This window comes from Cetorhinus maximus, chromosome 6 (genome assembly GCF_964194155.1).
Source record: "Cetorhinus maximus chromosome 6, sCetMax3.hap1.1, whole genome shotgun sequence".
NCBI classification, from domain to species: Eukaryota; Metazoa; Chordata; class Chondrichthyes; order Lamniformes; family Cetorhinidae; genus Cetorhinus; species Cetorhinus maximus.
The window spans coordinates 127,601,671-127,628,242 of NC_135884.1; the positions used below are offsets into that span (position 1 = coordinate 127,601,671).

The 26,572-nt window shown below is 40.5% G+C and overlaps 1 protein-coding gene across 1 annotated transcript; it reads right to left on the bottom strand.

The window, feature by feature from the left end:
• Positions 1 to 26,457, bottom strand: cyba (cytochrome b-245, alpha polypeptide). Its single transcript, XM_078544470.1, has 6 exons — positions 26,304 to 26,457; positions 25,786 to 25,855; positions 18,111 to 18,185; positions 17,770 to 17,853; positions 16,017 to 16,098; positions 1 to 1,970 (listed from the first exon to the last, which is right to left on the bottom strand). Exons 1-6 carry the CDS (start codon positions 26,359 to 26,361, stop codon positions 1,773 to 1,775), a joined length of 567 nt encoding a protein of 188 aa, XP_078400596.1. The 5' UTR covers positions 26,362 to 26,457; the 3' UTR covers positions 1 to 1,772.
• Between the last annotated feature and the right edge of the window lie 115 nt (positions 26,458 to 26,572).

The following is a 26,572-nucleotide window of genomic DNA, read 5'->3' on the forward strand; positions in this document are numbered from 1 at the left end:
TTAACACAATTACTTTATTCAAGAACATGGTCACCACAAGACAGAAACTGATTTCAAAATAAATTTTCCATAGTTTGTAACAATAGTTTCCAATATCTACTGAAAAAGACATAGGCTCAAAAGCTGGAAAATAAACGAATATTTGGATAACTTGACAGAAAGCCAGTATTCTCACAATACCATATTCGTCATTGGTCAAAATTCAATAACGAAGGCCAATATCTCCAAATCCTAGTTTACCCATGGATTGATGGTCACAGTAGCGATGTATGGCACATACTACTTAAAAATGCACATTAGTTCATTTAACATGATTTTCAAGACAGTCACATCTCGTGACACTGGCACTGTTTAGTGGTGAAGTGCTGTAATGGCCAAGCACATTGCTTTCGCCTCTGACAACTACGTTTGAATTCAGCATGGAATGACAGGATAGAAGTCTCTGTCCATTGGTTGTAAGGATTAAAAGAAAATTGAATTTAGCCACTTACAGCATGATCCCTGGTGGTTATAAATGAGCTACTTCATTCCTTTGCTGCAATATGACCAATTTGGTACTGAATTTATGCTCATATTGATATGAACCTGCCATGAAGCAATAACTCCCTTGGAAATGAATGCTCTTTGATACTACCATAACCACAGGGGATTTGGCTTAGGATAAGTTAAGATATTCATCATTGGTCAATTGGTAGTATTATCAGATAGAGCTAACACAATATCCTAGAAACCAACATTACTGATGACACACAGAAACTACGCCCTCTGGTGATTGGTGGGATCACAACAGGATTTTTTGTGCACATGTGAAGGTGAAGTGGACATGGCTGTGAAAATCCAAATACCAGCATCCAGTGCAACCATAATGACTGTGCTGGAGGTTACAAAGAAATGGCTACCGTGGAAAAAGAAAGATTCACATTAGCACACTAATTGAGGCTGCTTTGAAATTGGACGTTAAAGATCATTGTTGCCAAGTTTAGTTGTTTAAGTGGCCATGCAACAACTTCAAAGACTTGTCAATAGCAGGTGCCCAGGAGGATGTTCCGCTTTTCAGCTCTTCCCTCACATTGATAAACAGAAGGGTTAGAAACGTGGAAATGATTTTGCTGTGTATATGAGCACCGGTGGCTATTTCGAGCACAAGTTAATAAAGATGTACAGGAATAACCTTCACAAATAAATAGTTAGCCAGCTATTAATTAGTTACGTATGTGCATGCGTGTGTCAGCTTCTAGAGAATTGCATCAGCTCCCACTGTCGCAATGGATTCAAAGCATCATGATTCATCAATCATACTTCTGTCTGGTTTTGGTGTAAATGATGCAATGAACTAGAATGCCTCAAGTATTTACACCATATTATGTACATTAAAAATATTGAGAGATTTGTATGTTAGAACAAATAATTCATTTCCTCTTTTACAAACCCAACTGTTAATTATCATTGATATTTTAATAGAATGGCAGTTGTTAGCCCATTGTTTTATTAATACTTTAAAAAGAACAAGCCTCATCAACAGCATAAACATAATTCTGGAAAAAATGAAGTGGGAGAGCTTTAGGTAACAACACTATACAAACATTAATGTTGACAAATAAACAAGCAGCAGATTAACTCTTGCTGTGACAAGCAGAAAAATACATACCAGAAAAAAATCTGTTCACATTTCTTTTAAAGAAATCATGGTCTAATCCAGTGCACTGCATTAAAGATGTTCAGTAAAATAAAACGACAGGTTAGCAATTGCAGTGATCATCGGAGGAGTTACATCAGTTTGAGCTAAGAGTGACTGGTATGGCATTGACATGGACAGCCCCAGCTGCTGCACCATCCACTGGTTTCCTTCGATGTTCAGCCGGTGGCCGTGGTGGGGGGTTTGTGGGTGGCTGATGAATACTCTTTCCAACGTGTCCTTTTTGAGACTGCTGCGCCTGTATGGGATTCCATTCCTCTTTTCGGAAAGCAGCCTAGATCGAGAAATATAAGCTCGCTCAGTTTTTGAGAACGATGCCACCTTAGCCATGAAACCACCCCTCAATCTCTAAACAGGAGATGATATAAGCTAAGCTTATGTAAACTGTCCTCATAATTTAACCCATTAAAGCCCTGGTAGAATTCTGCTGAATCTGCTTTGTATTCTTCCAAAGGCCAAATTAGTCTTTTGAGAGGTAGTGGCAAAACTGAATGGAGTACTCCAGATGGCGATCTAATTGAGGCATTTAAAAACAATAAAAAGGATTTGATAGAGTAAATACTGAGAAACTATGTCTAAACCAAGCATTAAAATTAGAACACCATCAATCAGAAGTGCAATCAACCAATTTACTGACCATAGATCCATCTTGCAAATGACATGTTTGCAACAGACATCACATTCCAGCTGAACAGAACTTGCACTGAGTAGAAGGTTCCTGTCAGTTGTAAGTGTCATGTGGCCATCTGGTAACATCATTACCTCTGAATCTGAAAGGGTGGGTTCAAATCCTGCTTATGGATAAGTGTACATAACCAAGGCTGATATTTCAGCACAGTACTATGGAAGCACTGTATTGATGAAGATGGCATTTTTTTGTTCTGTGTCTATTACCTCAGTGAGAGGAAGGTTTGGCAGTAGGATGTTGTTTTTAGAGGGGCCACCCATGGTGGAGATTGATACGCACTTCTTAATAATGGAAGAACATACATAGAAACATACATAGAAAATAGAAGCAGGAGTAGGTCATTCGGCCCCTCGAGCCTGCTCCGCCATTCGTTATAATCATGGCTGATCATCCAAACTCAATAGCCTGCTCCCACTTTCTCCCCATATCCTTTGATCCCTTTCGCCCCAAGAGCTATATCCAACTCCTTCTTGAAATCATACAATGTTTTGGTCTCAACTACTTTCTGTGGTAGCAAATTCCACAGGCTCACCACTCTCTGGGTGAAGAAATTTCTCCTCATTTCAGTCCTAAATGGTCAGTTTGGTATATTTGTCTTCACCCGTATCCTCAGACTGTGACCCCTGGTTCTGGACTCCCCCACCATCGGGAACATCCTTCCTGCATCTACCCTGTCTAGTCCTGTTAGAATTTTATAGCCTTCTATGAGATCCCCCCTCATTCTTCTGAACTCCAGCAGATATAATCCTAACCGACTCAATCTCTCCTCATATGTCAGTCCCGCCATCCCAGGAATCAGTCTGGTAAACCTTCGCTGCACTCCCTCTATAGCAAGGACGTCCTTCCTCAGATAAGGAGACCAAAACTGCACACAGTATTCCAGGTGTGGTCTCACCAAGGCCCTATACAATTGCAGCAAGACATCCCTGCTCCTGTGCTCAAATCCTCTCGCTATGAAGGCCAACATACCATTTGCCTTCTTTACCACCTGCATGCTTACCTTCAGCGACTGGTGTATGAGGATACCCAGGTCTCGTTGCACATTCCCCTCTCTCAATTTATAGCCATTCAGATAATAATCGCCCTTCCTGTTTTTGCTACCGAAGTGGATAAACTCACACTGATCCACATTATACTGCATCTGCCATGCATTTGCCCACTCACTCAGCTTGTCCAATTCACACTGAAGCATCTCTGCATCCTCCTCACAGCTCACCCTCCCACCCAGCTTTGTGTCATCTGCAAATTTGGAGATATTACATTTAATTACCTCATCTAAATCATTTATATATATTGTGAATAGCTGGGGTCCCAGCACCGATCCCTGCAGTACCCCTCTAGTCACTGCCTGCCATTCGGAAAAAGACCCATTTATTCATACTCTTTGTTTCCTGTCTGCCAACCAGTTTTCTATCCATCTCAATCCCATGCACTTTAATTTTACACGCCAATCTCTTATGCGCTACTTAGTCGAAAGCCTTCTGAAAGTCCAAATAAACCACATCCACTGGCTCTCCCTCATCAACTCTACAAGTTATATCCTCGAAAAATTCCAGTATATTTGTCAAGCATGATTTCCCTTTTATAAATCCATGCTGACTCTGTCCGATTCTGCCACTGTTTTCCAAGTGCTCAGCTATTAAATCTTTTATAATGGATTCTAGAATTTTCCTCACTACCGACGTCAGGCTGACTGGTCTATAATTCCCTGTTTTCTCTCTACCTCCCTTTTTATATAGTGGGGTTACGTTAGCTACCCTCCAATCTGTAGGAACTGTTCCAGAGTCTACAGAATCTCGGAAGATGGCCACCAATGCATCCACTATTTCTAGGGCCACTTCCTTAAGTACTCTGGGATGTAGATTATCAGGCCCTGGGGATTTATCAGCCTTCAATCCCATCAATTTCCCCAACACCATTTCCCTACTAATACTGATTTCATTTAGTTCCTCCCTCTCACTAAACCCTGTGTTCCCCAACATTTCTGGTATGTTATTTATGTCCTCCTTTGTGAAGACAGAACCAAAGTATGTATTTAGTTGGTCAGCCATTTCTTTGTTCCCCATTATAAATTCCCCTGTTTCTGACTGTAAGGGACCTACATTTGTCTTCACCAATCTTTTTCTCTTCATATACCTATAGAAACTTTTACAGTCAGTTTTTATGTTCCCCACAGGCTTACTCTCGTACTCTATTTTCCCTTTCTTAATCAGTCCCTTGGTCCTCCTTTGTTGAATTCTAAACTACTCCCAATCCTCAGGTCTGTTGTTTTTTCTGGCCAATTTTTATGCCTCTTCCTTGGATCTAATACTATCTCTAATTTCCCTTGTAAGCCATGGTTTGTCCATCTTTCCTGTTTTACTTTTGCGCCAGACAGGGAATAAACAATTGTTGCAGTTCACCAATGCGCTCTTTGAATGTTTGCCATTGCCTATCCACCGTTATCCCTTTAAGTAACATTTCCCAATCCATCTTAGCCAACTCACGCCTCATACCATCGTAGTTTCCTTTATTAAGATTTAGGACCCTAGTCTCGGAATCAATTACATCATTCTCCATCTTGATGAAGAATTCTATCATATTATGGTTGCTCATCCCCAAGGGGCCTGACAACTAGATTGCCAATTATTCCATTCTCATTACACAATACCCAGTCTAGGATGGCCTGTACCGTAGTTGGTTCCTCAACGTATTGGTCCAGAAAACCATCCTGTATACACTCCAGGAATTCCTCCTCTACGGTATTGTTACTAATTTGATTTGCCCAATCTATATGCAGATTAAAGTCACCCATAATTACAGATGTTCCTTTATTGTATGCATCTCTAATTTCCTGTTTAATGCCATTCCAAACATCACCACTACAGTTTGGGGGTCTATATACAACCCCCACTAACGTTTTTTGCCCCTTAGTGTTTCTCGGCTCTCTGATACAGATTCCACATCGTCGGAGCTAATATCTTTCCTCACTACTGCATTAATTTCCTCTTTAACCAGCAATGCAGCTCCACCACCTTTTCCTTTTTGTCTGTCCTTCCTAAATACTGAACAGCCCCGGATTTCAGTTCCCATCCCTGGTCACCCTACGGCCATGTCTCTGTAAACCCGACTATGTCATACCTGTTTACATCTATTTGCGCGGTTAATTCATCCATTTTATTGCGAATGCTCCTCGCGTTAAGGCACAAAGCCTTAACGCTTGTCTTTTTAACATTACTTGTCCCGTTCCCACTATTTTTCACTGAGGTCCTGTTTGATTCTTGCCCTTGATTTCTCTGCCTATCACTTTCCTTATTCCCCTTTCTGTCTTTTGTTCTTGTCCTTGATTCCACTTCCTCGGACTCCTTGCACAGGTTCCCATCCCCCTGCCATTTCAGTTTAAACCCTTTTCAACCACTCTAGCAAATATTCCCCCTAGGACATCAGTCCTGGTCCTGCCCAAGTGTAACCCGTCCAGTTTGTACTGGTCCCACCTCCCCCAGAACTAGTCCCAATGTCCCAGGAATCTGAAACCCTCCCCCTCACACCATCTCTTCAGCCACGTATTCATCTGATATATCCTGCTATTTCTGCTCTGACTAGCACGTGGCACTGGTAGTAATCCTGAGATCACTACCTTTGAGGTCCTACTTTTCAACTTACTTCCTAACTCCCTATATTCTGCTTTTAGGACTTCATCCCTTTTTTTACCTATGTCGTTTGTACCAATGTATACCACGACCACTGGCTGTTCACCCTCCCTCTTCAGAATGTCCTGTAGCCGCTCTGAGACATCCTTGACCCTAGCACCAGGGAGGCAACATAACATCCTAGAGTCTCATTTGCAGCCACAGAAACACCTCTCTATTCCCCTTACAAAAGAATCCCCTATAACTATTGCATTCCCACACTTTTTACTCCTCCCATGTGCAACAGAGCCAACCGTGGTGCAACGAATTTGACTGTTGCTGCTTTCCCCTGAGAGGCCATTCTCCCCAACAGTATCCAAAGCGGTATATCTGTTTTGCAGGAGAATAGCTACAGGAGATTCCTGCACTGCCTGCCTAGTCCTCTTGCTCTACCTGGTGGTCACCCATTCCCTTCCTGCCTGTGGACTCTTAGTCTGTGGTGTGACCACCTCTCTATACGTGCTATCCACGATACTCTCCGCCTCGTGGATGCTCCACAGTGTCCCCAGCTCCGAAACCCGGGCTTCCAGGAGCTGCAGCTGGAGACACTTCCCGCACACATGCTGGCCCCGGGCACTGGAAATATTCCCGGCTTCCCACATAGAGCAGGTGGAACACACAGTTAAGGGAAAATTAAAAATGCTAAAAGAGAACACTGTAAGAATTTACTGAAGAACACTTCAAATCTCCAAGCAGCCATGGATGCTAAACCTATTGACAGCTGAGGGTAAACAGATGGACATTGTACACAAAGGGGCTTTGAGTTTGTGTGATTTACACAGTTTCAAGAGATGAGCTAATGTCCAGTCACAGGCAGAACCATTCAAGTGGTGCAACGATGCGGTGAAGCCTTGAGGGCTGGACTGGAGATAAAATATAACAAAGTTAGTTTAGGTATACTCCTCTCTCAGGTAGGGACAGGGCAGAGGTTTAGCATAGATATGGGAGGACATACAAAGACAAGCGAAGGTTTTGATGAAACACAAACAGTTCTGAGTTGTGAGAACCAAGGTCTTTGCATACATGTTTTAATTTTGATTGGGTAATATAATTATGTATACACCCTTTAGAATAATTGGTTAGCAAAATCACATGTTTATGTACTCACTAGGATAGTTTTAACATGGTACCTGCGTGTCGGTTACTGATTGGATATATTCAGATGTACTCAAAAGTATTGTGACAAGACAAAGTACAAAAGTAATGAAATGTAATCAATCTGGGAGTTGGGTCTTCATTCTTAGGAATGAATGCAGCTCCCTTGCATTTGCTTGAATAAGCCCGTGTCTCTCTGGTCGCTATGTGGTCGGGGATAGTAATTTTTCCTCTTCAACTGGCCTATGTGGTAGTTGCAGGATTGGAGGGAATACCCTCTTCAACACCATGACTTTGAGCTCTCCTGCCATGACTTACCCCTTTAAATTAAGTTAAACCTTTTGGAAGATACTTAATATCAAATAATATCAATTACTTTAGGGCCGTTCTTCCCTGCTCCTCGTTGTTACAGAACATAGCCCTTACAAACGATGAACCACAAAGTAAGACCTTAAAAACTATAAGCGATAAACGTAGTAAATACTTACCTGACTGTACTCAAAGGATCATCTCGTTCCCTCCTCACCGAACTCCCTCAGTCACCTCTGCTCTCCCAGCTCCTCTTCAACTCCTGGCTCCTATTGCGCTCCTCTTCAACTCCCGGCTCCTCTCGCGCTCCTCTTCAACTCCCGGCTCCTCTCGCGCTCCTCTTCAACTCCCAGCTCCTCTCGCGCTCCTCTTCAACTCCCGGCTCCTCTCGCGCTCCTCTTCAACTCCCGGCTCCTCTCGCGCTCCTCTTCAACTCCCGGCTCCTCCCGCGCTCCTCTTCAACTCCCGGCTCCTCTTCAACTCCCGGCTCCTCCCGCGCTCCTCTTCAACTCCCGGCTCCTCTCGCGCTCCTCTTCAACTCCCGGCTCCTCCCGCGCTCCTCTTCAACTCCCGGCTCCTCTCGCGCTCCTCTTCAACTCCCGCCTCCTCTCGCGCTCCTCTTCAACTCCCGGCTCCTCTCGCGCTCCTCTTCAACTCCCGGCTCCTCTCGCGCTCCTCTTCAACTCCCGGCTCCTCTCGCGCTCCTCTTCAACTCCCGGCTCCTCTCGCGCTCCTCTTCAACTCCCGGCTCCTCCCGCGCTCCTCTTCAACTCCCGGCTCCTCTCGCGCTCCTCTTCAACTCCCGGCTCCTCTCGCGCTCCTCTTCAACTCCCGGCTCCTCCCGCCCTCCTCTTCAACTCCCGGCTCCTCTCGTGCTCCTCTTCCATAGAATAGCAACATTTGGTGCTACATCTGATAATATTATGGCTGCCTAACTCTTCAGCCCATGGGTGAGCTTGGAAAGTTTTGGAAAGGTGACTTTTTGCCTAAAAAGCTGCTTCATCTGTCCCCTCTCTTGCTGCGCCCTGACTGATGTGAACTCCTGTAGGTTGGGCAGGAATCTTTGTAGGAACAGATAATGAGGTACCACTGAGGAATGCAAAACATACCACCAAAATAGTTTTGAGCTCATCACCCAACCTGTCCATTCTGACAGAGACTTCTGTAAGTTAGAGTCCAAGGTACAATAGTCCATAGGAGAAACTGTGCTTTGTTTAAAGACCCTACACTCAGGGGCTAACCTTAAGATGGCCATGATGTTGCCCTTGCCCTTAAAAAGCACTGGACCTCTTTGAATTTATTGTTCTTCCTGAACCATGCAGACCGCTGCCTAGTGAAGCACGAAAACTAGTCAGACTGTAGTATGTACTTTCAGCAGCTTTCAGAAACAGCTTCCAGTTACTGACCTTAACCTTCATGTTTGCTGCATTGACCAGCAAACATGAATCTAATAAATAATCATGGAACAAAGCAACAGGGACAAAAGCAACTCTAATCTCCATGAAGGAAATAGAAACATGTCAATAGACATTAACTGTATTTCTGGTCACAAATGCAGAATCAGTTCTTACAATGACATAACACCTAACTTCTAAAGAGACCAATATAAAGGGAGGTATTCATCAAGTGCAGCTTTATCATCAACTGCATCATTTAAGCACAATGACTCCAGCCTAGACTTACTACTTCTAACTGCGCATACTTTATGCTAGAATCAGAAAATTTCCATACTGGCACTCAGCCAAAGGCTCCCATAAATCATGTCTCCTGAAGCTAGTGAAAACTGGTGCATTTTGCTGCCCTGGGTGGCCAGGAAGAGACTGTCTTCTACTTTTTAAAGGATATTAAAGGAAATAGCTGCAGTGATAGTGGATGCACTGGTAGTAATGTTCCAAGAATTCTTAAATTCTGGAAAAGTCCCAGAAGATTGGAAAACTGCCAATGTTAGCACCCTTATTCAAAAAGGGAGGGAGACAAAAAAAACTATAGGCCAGTTAGCTTAACATCCATCATTGGGAAAATGTTGGCGTCTATTATAAAGGATGTAATAGCAGAGCATTTAAAAATGCATAATATAATCAAGCAGAGTCAGCATGGCTTCATGAAGCGGAAATCATGGCTGACAAATTTATTAGAATTCTTTGAGGAGGTAACAGCAGGATAGATAAAGGGGAACCAGTAGATGTAATATATTTGGATTTCCAAAAGGTGTTCGAAAAGGTACCACACATAAGGCTGTTTAATATGTTAAGAGCCCATGGTGCTGGGGGATAGTATATTAGCATGGATAGAGGATTGGCTACCAGTAGAAGACAGAGTTGGGAAAGGGGGGCATTTTCAGTATGGCAACCTGTAACTAGTGGAGTGCCACAGGGATCAGTGCTGGAGCCACAATTATTTACAATATATATTAATGATTTGGGTGAGGGAAATGAATGTGCTATCGCCAAGTTTGCGGATGACACAAAAATAGGTGGGAAGGCAAGTGGTGAGGATGACAAAGAGTCTACAGAGGGATATAGACAGGTTAAGTGAGTGGGCAAAAACTTGGCAGATGGAATATAATGTGGGAAAATGTGAGGTTATGCACTTTGGCAGGAAGAATAGAAGAGCTGAATATTATTTAAATGGAGAAAAACTGCAGAAAGCTGGCATACAAGTTCAACAGGTAATAGGAAGGCAAATGGAATGTTGACCTTTATTTCAAAGGGAATGAAGTATAAAAGTAGGGAAGTCTTGCTAAAACTATACAAGGCACTAGTTAGACCACACCTAGAATATTATGAACAGTTTTGGTTCCCTTATCTAAGGAAGGATATACTGTCATTGGAGGCAGTCCAGAGAAGGTTCACTAGGTTGATCCCGAGTATGGAGGGATTTTTTTATGAGAAGAGGTTGAGTAGGTTGGGCCTATACTCATTGGAGTTTAGAAGAATGAGAAGCGACCTTATTGAAACATATAAAATCCTTAGTGGGCTAAACAGGGTAGATTCTGAGAGGTCATTTCCCCTTGTGGGAGAGTCTAAGACCAGAGGGCATAATCTCAGAGTAACGGGTCACCCATCTAAAACAGAGATGAGGAGAAATTTCTTCTCTCAGAGGGTAGTTAATCTGTAGAATTCTTTACCGCAGAGGGCTGTGGAAGCTGGGTCATTAAGTATATTTAAGGCTACAGTAAGGGAATCAAAGGTTATGGGGAAAAGGCAGGAAACTGGAGTTGAGGATTATCAGATCAGCCATGATCTCATTGAATGGCAGAGCAGACTCGATAGGCCGAATGGCCTACTTCTGCTCCTACGTCTTATGGTCTTATTTTGCTTGGCTGCTAGCATAATTATAGCCAGTAAAGCTACTTCACAGATTGCAGAATCTTCTGTCGATTTTAAGCATATGTTTTGCTGCCTTTAGGGTGATTCATCATGATACTCTTTCAAGTTATCAACAGTCACAGATTGCAACTCTTTTGAGTACAATCACAGTTCTTGGTTTCCAGGAGTGGGACATGAACCCACAACCCTCTGATTCAAAGGCGAGGGTGCTATGAACTGAGCCACAGCTGACACCTCTGATTCATCATGATATTAGCATCCTGTTTCACAATGACAATCAGGCCTAATGATACAATTACAATGAATGTGTGCAGTGGCCAATTGATCATTGCTGCTCTACACATGCATGAAACCTCAGAATGCATTTTGTTGCCAGTTTACGGGCAGCAGTGGTGCAGTGCAATTTGAGGAGTAAGAAAAACAATATTCTCCCAAGACTTGGCCTATAACATATAAAGGAACTTGGATTTGACAGATCTATTGATCTTTCTGTTGACTGCTTGCTGCACTTTATCAGATGTGGAAGGTATTTATTTAAATTTATAGTCAAGAGTCCCACCCTATAAAAATATATAATAAAGACAATGAGAAAAATCTTGATGTCTATACTCAGGGCCTTCTGTACACAGAAGCTCAACTCTGATAACACTTATTAGCTCTATCATATCACTTATATAAGACTAAAGCTCTACCTTGGTACTGTTGTTACAATTGTAAGGTTTATAAGATTATCTGTTAGGATTATACCCTTTGGTTTATAAGGTTGCTAATTTTGGGACCGTGTATGTAAATGTAGGGTAGATGAAAGGGATCATGTGACCCATGCTGAAGTCTGCCTGACAGTAAGCCTGAGTGGTTTAATTTTTTAAGATTTGAGGAAGACTCAGATTGTTTTATTGAGAGGGAGGTGCCAAGTATTTACACTTGGAAACAATGCCAACAGGTACTGAGTATACCATAAATAGACCCAAAGTCCCAGAAAGGTATTATAGCTTTTAAGTTGAAAACAGTGATACTGTAAACTATCCCTTTACTTCTAAGGTGAAAGGGAGTTGGGATCAAAGATAATGAATTAGCATTTCTATCTAAGATACAAAGTTAACGAGTTTCCCATTGCCATGGGAACTGGGTACAGGAAGCCATTTTGAGATTAGATTACAGGCTTCCCTATAAATCCAGGCATATCTCGGACAGACAGAAGCTTTAGTTTTGCCTTATGTGGTCTGTAACCAACTGAGAAGTAGAGAGCAAGAGGTAGAAGAAGCCAGGTCTGCACCTTAAGCAGAGAAAATGCTGATTCTATCATTCACCAAGCAGAATGCAGGTGTGAGCTCGTGCTCAGATTGAAACCCGAGTTACTGAGGAGTTAAAAGAGGTTGGAAGACTTGCCTAGGTTGAAGTTAGAGGACAAACCTATGGTGTAACTCTCACAGTGAGAGATAGCTCTGAGGTTAGAGGCTACTTGACTGGGAAAGTAAAAAGAAAATATGTTGGAAGCTGGGAGCACCTGTGAACTGTTTTGCAATAAGAATTTGTAAATCCATGGAGAGAGCAACGTGTGATAAGTGAAAAAGAACCACTTATCTCTATAGTTTAAAGGACAAGTTGCCTACAAAAGAAAAGTGTTTAGTCAATAGTGTCTGTCATAATTTGATACAGTAAAAGTTTTAAAACATGAAACTTAATGCACTATTCTATCAGCTAGTAACTGAAAGTTTGAATTTCTCTTTAAAAGTTATCGATCTCTACCGGGATCATAACACTGCTTTTTCTAAATCATCTATGCCCATTTTAAAAACTAAAGCTTCAGGTGTTGACTTTAATTGAAGATAAACAACATCTTTCTCTGCCACCACAATAACACCACAAAGCTCCAACCTAATATTGCTGTGACACCTCAGTTGTAGTGGTCTCTACCTAGCAATTAAATAATATATTTTCTTGGGTTTTGTTTGTAAGTCGTTTTATATTTTCATTTTCTCCCAATAGCTTTGTATAATGCAAGGTAGGGATATAAAGAACCTGTGTACAGCACAGTGAACAGCAAAGCAAAGTTCTCTCTGCTCTGCCCCAACAGTTTGACTCAAATCCAACCTCAAAAGTGCTCACTGTTACGCAAAGGTGGTGTTTTTGTTTTTATTTGTTTATTGAATTACTATGACGTAATATATTGCTGAAAAAAGATAATTCACAAGAACACCAAATTGTAAAGGGAGCAACATTGTTCTCTTTACAATTTGGTATTTTTGCGAATTATCCTGATGAGTGCAACATGAAAAGCTTCAACAACATGTGCCTTTTTCTTGGCAATACCCAGGTTTTGCACTAGCAAATGACATAATATATATTATGTATATTAAAAATTATACTATTAAAAATCATATGCATACTTTAATGCATGCATGCATTGAAACTTTCAGATGTCTTCTGAAAAGAACTGTGTTTCCAGACTGGGAAAAGGTTTGGAAACAATGTTCTGTATGAGCTCTGAGGCTGTGCAGCAACCCAAAAATTCCCTTGAAGGCTGAGCAGAAGTTAAAGTGTGAGAGGCCAAGCAAAGAAAATAGGATTGCGCACTTCAACAAATCACACACGCTCTCCAAAAAAAAATTAGAGAGTACATTAGGAGGGAATAGTAAGCACCCTGTCAAACACCAGGAGAGAAAGTTAACTCTGTCTTTCTCTCAACAGATGCTGTCAGGCCTGCTGAATTTTTCCAGCAATTTTTGTTTTTGTTAGAGAGTACATTAATTGGAACTACTATCAACAGAATGAGACGAGTAAGGGAAATGGAACAATCCTTAAGTAAATGGATGAACAGAGACCTGGAAGACATTAAAGTCATAAAGAATGTGAAATATAGAGAATAATGCAAGGGATGGAAAACTATGAAGATAGATTTGTGATTCTGGGCTATTTCTACTAGAGCAGAGAAGATTAAGAGAGCATTTAATTGGATTGTTTTATAATTACAAAGGGTTTTGATAGGCTGAATAGGAAAAGGCTACTTTCTTCTATTGGGGGGAACCAATGATAAGGAGTCAATAATTTAAAATTGTCAGTAAAAATGAGGAGGAATTTATTTATACACAGAGTAATGGAACACCAAATGGCAGTAATGATTCTGTAAGGGAAAGCTGCAAAACTTGAAAGCAGGGGATAATAGAGGGCTATGGAGACAAAGCAGGGCAGTGGGTGTAGTTTTGGATTGCTCTAGCATAGAGCAGGCATGAACATGGTGACCAAATAACCTCTTTCTGTGCTGTAAACTACCAAAGTTTAATGCCTTGAGATCAATTTTGAATGCAGATGCAATTCTGATTACATCTGCAGCTTGAAGGGAACCTAGCCAACTGGTCTTCAGGGAGTCCAAGAAACTCTTCTAAACATGTGAATTGTCAATAAAGGATCCGAATTATGCAATTTAAAAAAAAAGTAGTTTACCCTAAATTATACTATGAAAATACTCAACTAATTGCTAAAATACAAACGTCGAGAGGCAGTTCACTTTTCATTAGAAAAGCTTTACAGACAAGACCAATGATGTTTAAATAAACTAAACTAAATAATAAACTAAACTAAATAATAAACTAAAATAATTGCATCTAGATGGATTTCTCCGTTCCAAGTGTTTTATTTCTGTCCCAATTTAACTGAAACAGACTTCTCTGCACATACCAGTGAAGCTAGTGATAGAAACTTAAGAAGCATTTGGCATTTTTTCCAGCTGAAAAAGGCTAACATTTACTGTAGGTATGAGATCCCCTCTCAAACTCAGTTTACTCAACTCATCTTAGCACAGACTAGGCACCATGTGATTTAGGATACAAAGCCAAGACCCATCCCCATCCACTGACAGTCCTGCATAGAACAATTGTCAATGCCACTTATAGTTGTACCAAGATATGTACTCCAGGCAAAACTTTACATCTCAACCAACCACAGCTACTTTTCCTTATTAGTGAGCTAAAACTACTAAACCTATATCTCTCACAATATTTTACTTGCCAATGTTTTTCTCCTCACCTTTCTGCTTCAGATGTTCACTCCAGAGGGTACTTGTTGCTTTGTGGTGTCTTGTTCAAGTGTTAATATTCACACTTAACAGTAAGCATCAGCAGGCTCCCTGATCCTGTTCTCAACTTTAAGCCAAGAGTTTCAACCATGATAGACATTTACTCCCTGACTGAAAAGTGCAGAAGAAAACTGCAGTTTACCTACTGCCACCCCAGCTGAAATCAGCTACCTTGGCACAGACTGAGGATCAAATCAAATTTTTTCTGGTTGATGCCTATATCTACTAATCAGATAAACTGGGTGAGTCAGCAAAAAGAAAGACTTGCATTTCCATAACAGAAACAGAATTACCTGGAAAAACTCAGCAGGTCTGGCAGCATCGGTGGAGAAGAAAAGAGCTGACGTTTCGGATCCACATGACCCTTGCATTTCCATAGTAGACATCCGAAAGTATTTGACAGCCAATGAAATACTTTTGAAGTGTAATCACTGTTGTAACGTAGGAAAGATGGCAGCTATTATGCGCACAGCAAGGTCACACAAACAGCAATGTGGTAACAACCAGATAATCTGTTTTTCTGATTTTGCTTGCGGGATAAATACTGGTCAGGACACTGGGGATAACTCCCTTGCTCTTTTTCAAAATAGTGTAACAGAATCTTTTACATCCACCTTAGAAAGCAGATAGGTTTAATATCTCATCTGAGAGATAGCACCTCTGACAGTGTAGCACTCTGTCAGTGTTGCACTGGAGCATCAGCCTAGGTTTCTGTGCTCAAATCTCTGGAGCCTGGCAGTACAATCTCCAATTGGAACCGTCAGAAAGATATTAAGTGATATGAAGCATTTGTTATTATTTTACACTAAGAATACCACCGTCATATCGTTCCACATGTAAGTAATGCACTCATATATATCTGATTGTGTCTGGCTGCAGTTGCTTGTTGAGAATTGTCTTTTTATTGTTTGGATTTGTGATTGTCAAATAAAATAACAGTTTTAGAGCCACATAAACAGGTCACAGGTTGATCACAATAAGCAAATTCACATTTCTAATTATGTAAAGAAAAAGAAAGTTTATTTTGAAACTTAGTAAACTTAATGGATAATTATACTGAAGTCACACAAAATAACATCCACTGAAATGGTTATAGCATTAAGAAAAATTATATTCCAAATATCATAATTCTATAATATTAGGAAAATACACTTACAAGTAGATAGATGAGACTGGCGATGCCAAGATTGACGGTGCCTAGAACTGTGGGTAATATAAAGCCTCCAGGGACTGCAAGGCTGGAGAGAATTAAATAAACAGCAGTCAGTTAGCCTGTCACTGAGCTGCAGCAACATCACCCAGACATTGTGAATTATATATCACAGGAGATTGTATAAGGACACTCTCTAAATTATCTCATATTTGGCACAAGTAAGGCAGATGAACAGGCTGAACAATTAGCAAACAAATGAATAAACTCTAAAGAACAAGGTGTAATAGCAAATCCACCAAATATCCCTTTTCATAAAGACAACTGGGAAATAGCTAAGGTCTAAAGTTAATGAAGTTAAAGGGCTGAAAAATGCTGTTGGGTTTAGTTGGAATGGTATAGGAGGGCAAAGACAGAGTATGGAGAGTGTATTTTCACTCTATCACTGAAATGATAATATATATTATTTAACAGAGAAGTTATGTTAAACTTATATAAAACCTGGTTAGACCACACTTGGAGTATTGGGCACAGTTCTGATCTCTATATTACAAAAAGGTATAGAAGCACTGGAGAAAGTATAAAAAGATTGTACAAGAATTGACAGGGTACAACTATCAGAAGACTGAACTAGAAAAGAGAATGCTGATAGGTAAGCTGATAAGCTGATAGAGATTTTTAAAATCATGAAGAGGTTTAACAGGGTACACAAAGAGATGTTTCCACTTGCTGGGTTAATGGTGGGAGAGCGGTGTGGGGTGGGGATGGTCCTAAACTAGAGGCCATAAATGTAAGAAAGTCACTAATAAACCTAACAAGGAATTCAGGAGAAATTTCTTTACTCGGAGAGTGGTGGGAATGTGAAACATCTCACCACATGCAGTAGTTCAGGCAAATAGCACAAATGCCTTTAAAGGGAAGTCCACAAAGGAGAATGAATTAGAAGGATATGTTAATAGAAAGAGATGAAGTAAGACAGGAGGAGTCTTGTGTACAACAAAGTACTAACAGACACATTAGGCTGCTGTTCTGCAAAATCTATGTAATTCTATATAAGGATTAGTGTTTCCTTCTATTTGATTAAACAGATTGCAAATCATTCAAACCATTCACCTCCTCTCCATAGGTTAATCCTTCAAACCATTCATTTCCTCTCTGTAGATTAATCCCCACCCATTTTTTGGTCAGACTATTAAATTCTTCCTTATGTCTCAAGTTTTCAATTCTTACAGAGAATCTGAGTCTGAAACGTTCACTATATTTGGCTTCTACATATGCTGACAGACCCGCTGTACAATACCAACATTTTCTGTCAAAATAATTGAATATTTCAACTCCTTGACAATGTCATTCACATAGAATAGATTTTCCCGTCACAATGATCAACTTAGACTCCTATTTATGTATATTAATTATTTTTTAATAATGAAGCGAATGGGAATGTGCGAAATCAAGAGTGATGGATGTGTGCATTGACACTATCAATATTTATTTTGTGTCTTAAATTTTCATCTCTGTGATTATTATAAGGAAGTCAGTCATGACTTTCACAGAGACAATGAATTTAAAAGGCAGCGTGAAACTCAAATTCAAATACAGATAATGCTTATTTTGACAAAAATGAAAGACATGATGTGCCTGTGCCAAACAGGAAACAACACGTATAATCATCAGCACCCATGAGTTTAAAATGGGATTCTGCACAATTTAAAGGGCAAGTGCAAGTTTATTATCTAATGCATACACAATTTAATCCTACCATGCATGTAGAATAGCACGGACATAGTAATTCCGGGTTAAAGGTCCAAACAATTTCACAACAGCTGCCAGAAAGCGCTGACCCCTAGATACAAAAAAAGGATGGAATTATCATCAAATAAAACAAAATATTACAAATGCCCTATATAAAAAAAATTTTCCTATTTACAAAAAAAATTATTTCAATTATTTCTATTCCCCTTCCTTCTGTAGCTTTATCCTTCTTTACACCAACAGTACTCCTTTAATTAATGTAAATAACATACTCATATGTAACTAATTGCTTTTAAGTCTGTGTTAACTTCTTTATCACGCTCAATTCTCTACTTATAATTTACTTACGGTCTCTCCATGGTCGTTCCCTTTCTCCTCTTCCCTCTGGGGTATTCCAATAAAATTACAAAAGCTCCTGCAGCACTGAGTATCTCAAGTTAAAGAAGAAAAAAGTGAAAGCCACTATGATTCAGCACCGGCAATTCTTTCGTAGAGACAGTACTTCTTTCTTCAATTTCCTAGTCTAGTTTCATGACCTTCATAACATATCAAACTAGAAAGATTACTTGCTCACCACTACAGTCTGAATAGCTGCCAGAAGCTCAGCACTAATGCCAATCACAAAGTTCCTCCCCAAATCTACTGTAATTTCATAGATTATTCAGTGACTCACTGGGAGAAAGAAAAAAAATGCTTCCATCCTAACATGATAAACTAGTGAGTTAATTCTTGTCATTAGGCCGGTGACAAGGAAATTACAAGCTGCTTAACATTTTTCCTTTCAATATTTTTATCACTGAACTTTGGTTCCCACTCCCTCCACACCAAAAGTAGTCCAAATGCAGAACTAAATATCTGGCTCCAAAGCCTCATGATCATTTACAGCTTCACCAAAGTTATGAAGATATATTCACCACTTAAATCTTTCATTCTTATTAAGATCATTATAATAAAACAGATACAATTCAGCTATTAGGTGCAGGTTCTATACCATACATAATAGTGCCCATCAAGTAGGGAGATGCTGATATGACTGAAATTATGGTCAAGAATTAGCAATAACTAAAACATTCACCCTATATCGAAATGAGCCTACATCCAAATGGGCTGCCCATTCATTCCTCCTCCTGATTTTGGCCATAAGCCTCTGAGTCAAAAAGCTTCATTTGGAAGTTTGAGCAGAGGCTAGGCTGATGGTTCAGTGCAGTATTGGAGAGAGTTCTGTATCGCCTCTTGAATTAAATATTAAACTGAGGCCTGAACTTTTCAAAGAGCAAGGGAACTAGTATTCTGCCCAGGACTACTCCCTCAACTAACATCACCATAAGCAATTATCAGGTCGTTTACCTCATTGCTGTTTGTGGGACTGTCATGAAGCTATTAATGTATATAATATTTTGGAAAATATTTTTCCTTTTAAAATAGAGGTTAGTCTATGGGTATGTCTTAATTGGATTAAAGCCAGCTAGTCTGGGTGCTTTAAAATGTACCACTTTTGATATGTAAGAGAGATAGCGTGCATTTGCATTTTTTGAATAGAGCATTCAAGAAGTGGGGTGAAAACTTGCCACCTTTCTGACAGCTACCAAGCAATATGTTCATATTACTAATAAAAACGGTACAATGAATGGGGTTTCATTGTTAAATGGTGAAGTTCAAAGAGGTTGTTAATACAATGAGGATTAACATTCAATGGGGCTGGTAGGTATAACTTCAGTAGTTTTCGGTAGTGCAGGCAGAGGCAATGCAAGATCAAAAGGCAGCTGCAAGCCTCCAACCGGCTCCACAGTGGAAAGAACCTCATTTTGAATTTGTTAGATGAAAATGCTTTGCCTGGTGTTTCGGTTAAGTTTTGGTTGCTGTTGCCTTAATGGATATTAGTGGGAACTTGTTAAAAGTTATGTTAGTAGTAATTTGTAGTTATGTGCATATATTTTAACCTGTGTAATTAAACAAATGTTTCAACTAGTTTAATGTAAGGCCTTGAGAACTAGTAGTCTGATTCCTGAGTTTAGAGTTGCATCTCAAACATAACACTTAAAATTATTGGTTATGACACTTGTATAAAAATTTTTTTTTACCAACCGCATCGGTCATAACAGGAACTGTAAGTGCAATTTGGCTGTTGCATATTCTACTCATGATGGTGTCTTCAAAAATACCTCACAGGCTGGGTGACACTTCAAGTCAACTTGAGGTTTGTGAGCATGGGCTTACATGGATTGGAAACTGGTGCAGAAGTAGGAAACAGAGAGTGGGGTTAAAGGGTACAAACTCCAATTGGGATTTAACAAGTCATGCTCACCAGGGATCTGTTCTGGGGCCTCAGCTTTTCACCATATTTATCTATAACTTGAATAAAGGAATAGAGTTGTATATCCATGTTTGCAGATTATACCAAGTTGGAAAACAGTGTTAGTCTGAGAGCATCCAATTTGGAGCCAAAAAAAAACGAACAAACTGAAGTGCTTCCCAAATGCTAGAAAACTAGGAACTGTGGAAGAGAAAAATATTAACTAGCCATGTACTTAAATCACTAAAAGATAGTGGATAGTTACTAAAGGCAATTTTAAAATGCTAATTTTATGTCAGTTTTTATCTCAAAAGGGGTTGGAATACAACAAGGGGGAAGTTATGCCTCAGTTATATGTGCTTTGATCAGGCTCCATCTAGAGTACTGTGTTCACTTCAAACTCAGGAAGGATACACTGGGCATGGATGGAGTACATGAACATCCACTAGAACAATAATGTGGCTTAAAGGATTAAGAACTGAGGTCTGATCATAAAAACTTGGCTTGTATTTCCTTGAGTATAGAAGACTTAAGGGCCATCTAATCAAGGCATTTGAAATAATAAAAAAATATTGTAGGGTAGATACAGCGAAACAAAATCCTTGGATGATGCAGAATATGGTAAGTTAGGAAAGAGTGGGAAACATTTCTTTATCCTCAAAAGGCTGTGGATGCTGAGTCAACTAAAACTTTCAGACTGAGATCACTAGATTTTTTTTAAAGTAAGGGTATCAGGAGATATGCCCCAAAGGCAGATAAATGGAGTTGAGGTACAGATCATCTACGATCTAACTGAACAGCAGGACAAGCTCAAGAGGCCAACAGGGCAAGTCACATTCCTATATTAAAGGTGCTATATAAATGCATAAAAAGCAGCTCCAATAAATTCGTTGTAGCAAATTTGGCTTGGCTCTCTGTTACACAGCTGTAAAATCTGCATCAGTTGCATTCCTTGTAAGTCAGAGTTGCTTGCAAATAAGATTCAACCAGTTGTTTTTCTGTTTGTGATCTGAAATATTTCACTGGCTTTCAGCATTTGTGTTTCAATCTGATGTGGGAAGTTTTGAAAATAATTTTTATTGCTGTATCCAAATATAACATACCGTAAATGATTGATGGTAGAAAATAGAGAAAAAAAATTACAATTAATTTCTAGGAGGCACTTTTTACTGTGATTAAGAATCCCATCCAATATTCCTCTTTACCGATGCTGACATAAAAGCAACTGCAAAAGCTTTTGTTTGTTCTAATGCACTTTGGGATGACCAATATATCTTTCTTTCCATAGTAGCGCTGCTGAACTTATCAAATACAAAGGATTAAAGAGAAAACTGAATAGATTTTTTTTTCTACAAGAGATACGTATAACAAAATATGCTGAAATTGATTGTCAATGAAGTTATTCCTTTCAAGGTGTTTAAGATGGATAGTAGCAGTGTTGGGAAACAGAACACTTTTTTGCATTTCCCACTGAATATTATCAATCCTAAACTCTGGTAGTGGAGTAAAGCTCACTCAGCTTTGGCCCAACCACGTACCTCAACTCCGACTTCAGCAAAATGTTCCCTACTGTAGAAGTGTTGTATTTCTACCGTCTCGGAAATGGGTTAACACTCTACAAAATAATTTTATTAAGGGCCTTTGCAGACAATTCAGAGACTTTAACAGTCTGAACTGAATTCAAACCAAGTTAAAAGGAAAAAGGATTAACCCTATAGTGCTATCTTGTGCCCAAAAAGGAATTAGTGCAATTTTTATTTTTTGGCTACACGCACTCCTGCATACCATTACTTACAAATCTAAAGCTGAATGAATGAAGAATAACCAGTTATTTTCACTGTAAAGTTTAACCGTGAGATCTCAAAGTTACCACAGCAGAACAGAATGTTACAGAACAAAAACAGAATTACCTGGAAAAACTCAGCAGGTCTGGCATTATCGGCGGAGAAGAACAAAGTTGACGTTTCGAGTCCTCATGACCCTTCAACTGAACTAAGTAGAAATAGGAAAGGGGTGAAATATAAGCGGGTTTAAGGGGGGAGGGAGAAGAGGGGTTGTTGGGACAAGCAAGCAGTGATAGGTGGAGATAACCAAAAGATGTCACAGACAAAAGAACAAAGAGGTGTTGAAGGTGGTGATATTATCTAAAGGAATGCCAAAACAAAAACAGAATTACCTGGAAAAACTCAGCAGGTCTGGCAGCATCGGTGAAGAAAAGAGCTGACGTTTCGAGTCCAACATGACCCTTCAACAGAACTGAAGTATTGTTAGGAGAGAGGTGAAATATAAGATGGTTTAAGGTGGGGGGCGGGGGGAGAGAGAAGTTGAGGGTGGGGTGGTTGTGGGGACAAGCAAGCAGTGATAGGAGCAGATAATCAAAAGATGTCACAGACAAAAGGATCAGAGGTGCTGAAGGTGGTGATATTATCTAAGAAAAGTGCTAATTAAGAATGGATGGCAGGATATTCAAGGTACAGCTCTAGTGGGGGTGGGGTGGAAAGACTAACAAGGTATTAGTTGTAGATTTAAAAATAATGGAAATAGGTGGGAAAAGAAGAATCTATATAAATCAAAAAAAAGGGGGGGAGGGGGAAGAAACGGGATGGGGATGGGGGGAGGGGGAGTTTAAGATCTAAAGTTGTTGAATTCAATATTCAGCCCGGAAGGCTGTAAAGTGCCTAGTCGGAAGATGAGGTGCTGTTCCTCCAGTTTGCGCTGGGCTTCACTGGAACAATGCAGCAAGCCAAGGACAGACATGTGGGCAAGAGAGCAGGGTGGAGTGTTAAAATGGCAAGCGACAGGGAGGTTTGGGTCTTTCTTGCGGACAGACCGCAGGTGTTCTGCAAAGCGGTCGCCCAGTTTGCGTTTGGTCTCTCCGACTAGGCACTTTACAGCCTTCCGGGTTGAATATTGAATTCAACAACTTTAGATCTTAAACTCCCCCTCCCCCCATCCCCATCCTGTTTCTTCCCCCTCCCCCTTTTTTTTTGATTTATATAGATTCTTCTTTTCTCACCTATTTCCATTATTTTTAAAACTACAACTAATACCTTGTTAGTCTTTCCACCCCACCCCCACTAGAGCTGTACCTTGAGTATCCTGCCATCCATTCTTAATTAGCACTTTTCTTAGATAATATCACCACCTTCAACACCTCTTTGATCCTTTTGTCTGTGACATCTTTTGATTATCTGCTCCTATCACTGTTTGCTTGTCCCCACAACCACCCCACCCTCAACTTCTCTCTCCCCCCGCCCCCCACCTTAAACCATCTTATATTTCACCTCTCTCCTAACTATACTTCAGTTCTGTTGAAGAGTCATGTTGGACTCAAAACGTCAGCTCTTTTCTTCTCCACCGATGCTGCCAGACCTGCTGTGTTTTTCCAGGTAATTCTGTTTTTGTTTTGGATTTCCAGCATCCGCAGTAGCTTTTAGCTTTTTGTTTTTATCTAAAGGAATGTGCTACTTAAGATTGGAGAGCAGAACGAGAAAGGTAGCTCTAGTGGGGTGGGGTAAAATACATTAAAAAATTTATTTTTTTGTTTTTATTTTTAAGAATGTTACAGAAGTTCTTCAATTAGTCAGTTGGGAGACAGTAATGTGGTCAGAAAACTTGACTGAGAATTCTTAGCTTGGAGCCAAAAATTCCACTTTATAAACAAGATGAATTATATTGATTATTGGAAATAGGTGCAGTAATAATACAAAGCTGATACAGTTTTCATCAAAGATTTTCTGGAGTCTTAAAAGTAGATGGATTTTAATTGTCAGGTAACTGACCAGCAGAGTGCGCCACTGGTGCTTGACAGTGCAGGCTGGAGATGTTGTCCAATTTGAGGGTCAACCCTCGCTAGCACATATGTATAGAGCTGCAAACAGGCTGTCCCGATACAGCTTACTTGCACTCACAGCATATGCCCTGCCCAGTGTCTCAGTAACCGGCTTTAGCCCTACAACCCTCCAAAATCTCTGCGCCAATCCAATTCTGGCCTCTTGTGCATTCCCAATTTCCTCTGCCCCACAGCTGGAGGCTGTGACATCAGCTGCTTAGCTCTAAGATTTGGAATCCTCTCCCTAAACCTCTCTACCTCTCTCTCAGCCTTTAGGGTGCTCCTCAAAATTTACCTCTTTCAGCAAACTTTTGCTCATCTGTCCCAATGTTTACGTGCGGCTTGTTACCAAATCTCTGTTTGATAACACTTGTGTAAAGCAGCTTCGAATATTTCACCACATTAAAAGGGACTATGTAAATGCAGGTTGCTGATGCAGGCAATCAAAATGGCATCTAATGCATGTCATAGGACCCTGTTTCATACAGATTACTGGTGTTCCCACCTAATTCAGGTGGACAACCCAGCTGCCCAGTGGAAGGTGCCAGGAAAAGTACCAGCAGAGTAGAAAAAGGGTGGTATGCCCATTACCTTCATTTTAATTCCCCTGCGATCCTGTTTCCATCAAGCGGAGGGAATTCAAATCCCACCCCACCCCTCGTCACCCCAGCTCGATCTTCAAAGAATGATATATTTTCATCACCAAATTTCAAGGAAGGTTACCATTTCTTTCCTGCTCTTCAGCATGCCAGGAGGCAAAAGAACCACCCAAGTATTAATTTACTGGGTATTCCAAATTACCCATAGGATAACTGTATAAATACTGTGGCTACAAGAGCAGGTCAGAGACTGGGAATTCGGCAGACAGTAACCAACCTCCCGACTCCCCAAAGCTTGTCCACCATCTACAAGGCATAAGTCAGGAGATTAATGGAATACTCTCCACTTTCCTGGATGAGTACAGCTCCAACAACACTCAAGAAGTTTGACACCATCTAGGAAAAAGCAGCCCACTTGATTGGCATCCCATCCACCACCTTAGCGCCACTGATACACAGTAGAAGCAGTGTGTACTATCTACAAGATGCACCGCAGCAACTCACCAAGGCTCTTAAAACAGCACCTGACCTCTCCCACCTAGAAGGACAAGGGCAATAGATGCATGGGACATCACCAGCTGCAACTTCCCCTCCAAGTCAGAGACCCATGCTGACCTGGAACTATATCGGCATTTCTTCACTGTTGCTGGGTCAAAATCCTGGAACTCCTTCCCTAACAGCAACTGTGGGTGTACCTACACTACATGGACTGCAGCAGTTCAAGAAGGCAACTTACCACCACCTTCTAAGGGCAATTGGGACGGGCAATAAATGCTGGCCTAGCCAGCGACGCTCGCATCAAATAAACGAATAAAAAAAAACTGTGCATCTTGCTAACTGGATGACGCTACCAGAAATCAAAATGCTGGCATCACTTTCTGAATGCATCCCTGACCTCAACAAACAATGTTAGTTAATAACTGCCATTTCAATACCCTTCAACGTATTTGCCAACACACCCAACTGTTTTTTAGTCAAGCGATGGATGTTGGTACAGCGACTTGTCTTTAATGTGCAAAATCACAGAGTCATGAAGCATGCAGATGCTGAGATAAAAATATGACAGATTAGAAGTGATGACCAAAAGTTTGATCAAGGAGTTCACAGCACAAAAAACAGACCATTCAGCCCGGCTGGCCTATCCCAGCATTTATGCTTCACGTGATCCTCCTCTCACCCTTTGTTTTAGCAATCGAGTTTTTAAAAATGTGCATTAATACATTTCTCAATGATCAATGTGACTTAGGCTCTTTGAATCAAGTGTAACAGTTTGGGGCCTCGCCACATTGTAAAGGATACATGCCATAAGCAGCAAATTCCCAACCTTTGAAGTGCCCAGCCACTCCAACCACGCCTCCGATTAGCAAAACTAAAAGGAAATACAAGTGAAGAAATCAGAGACAAAAATACAACGACACTTCTAAATCATCTCAACTCTAAAATCGTCCAAATTGACAGAAAAAATGGTGCTGTTTTCAGAATATATAAAAGGTACAACATGGGATTTTTATACGGGAGTCTTGGTAAAAGTGTGACAAATTCAGTTTCACAAGTTAAAACGGCGAACCCCTGTGTTCCTTGTTGTTCTAAAGTAATACAAGCAGTAACCCGTTTCCCTATGGTCGAGCTAATGATGAACACTTTTAACAAATGCTGTCAGTTCCTGCGGAATAAGTATTAAGGAAAAGTTCTCCCATCAGTTCACAGAAGGAAAGTTAATCCCCGAGTGAAGTTTATACATTAAGCAGAGAAAAACTCTTTTTTTTTTGGATACACGATAAAGTTTTGTAGAGTTTGGGAGTCACTGTATTACTCACTGAGCCCAGCTGCCAGAGCCTGTTCATTTGCCCACATTGCCCACTCGATCTGACCCATGGTGCGCGGACTGAGGACTCTCCGCAACTTTCCGATTGCTCTAAATCTCAGATTCCACTCTCTGTCTCTCTTTCTCTCTAGATTGTGGTAAAGTAACCTCACGTCACTTCCTCTTTTTTTCCTGGCTACGTGACCAATGGCACAGTATCTGGGCCTCAACACAGTAAGTTTCATGGGCTGCAGAAAGAGGAAGTTTGAATAAAAGCAGAAA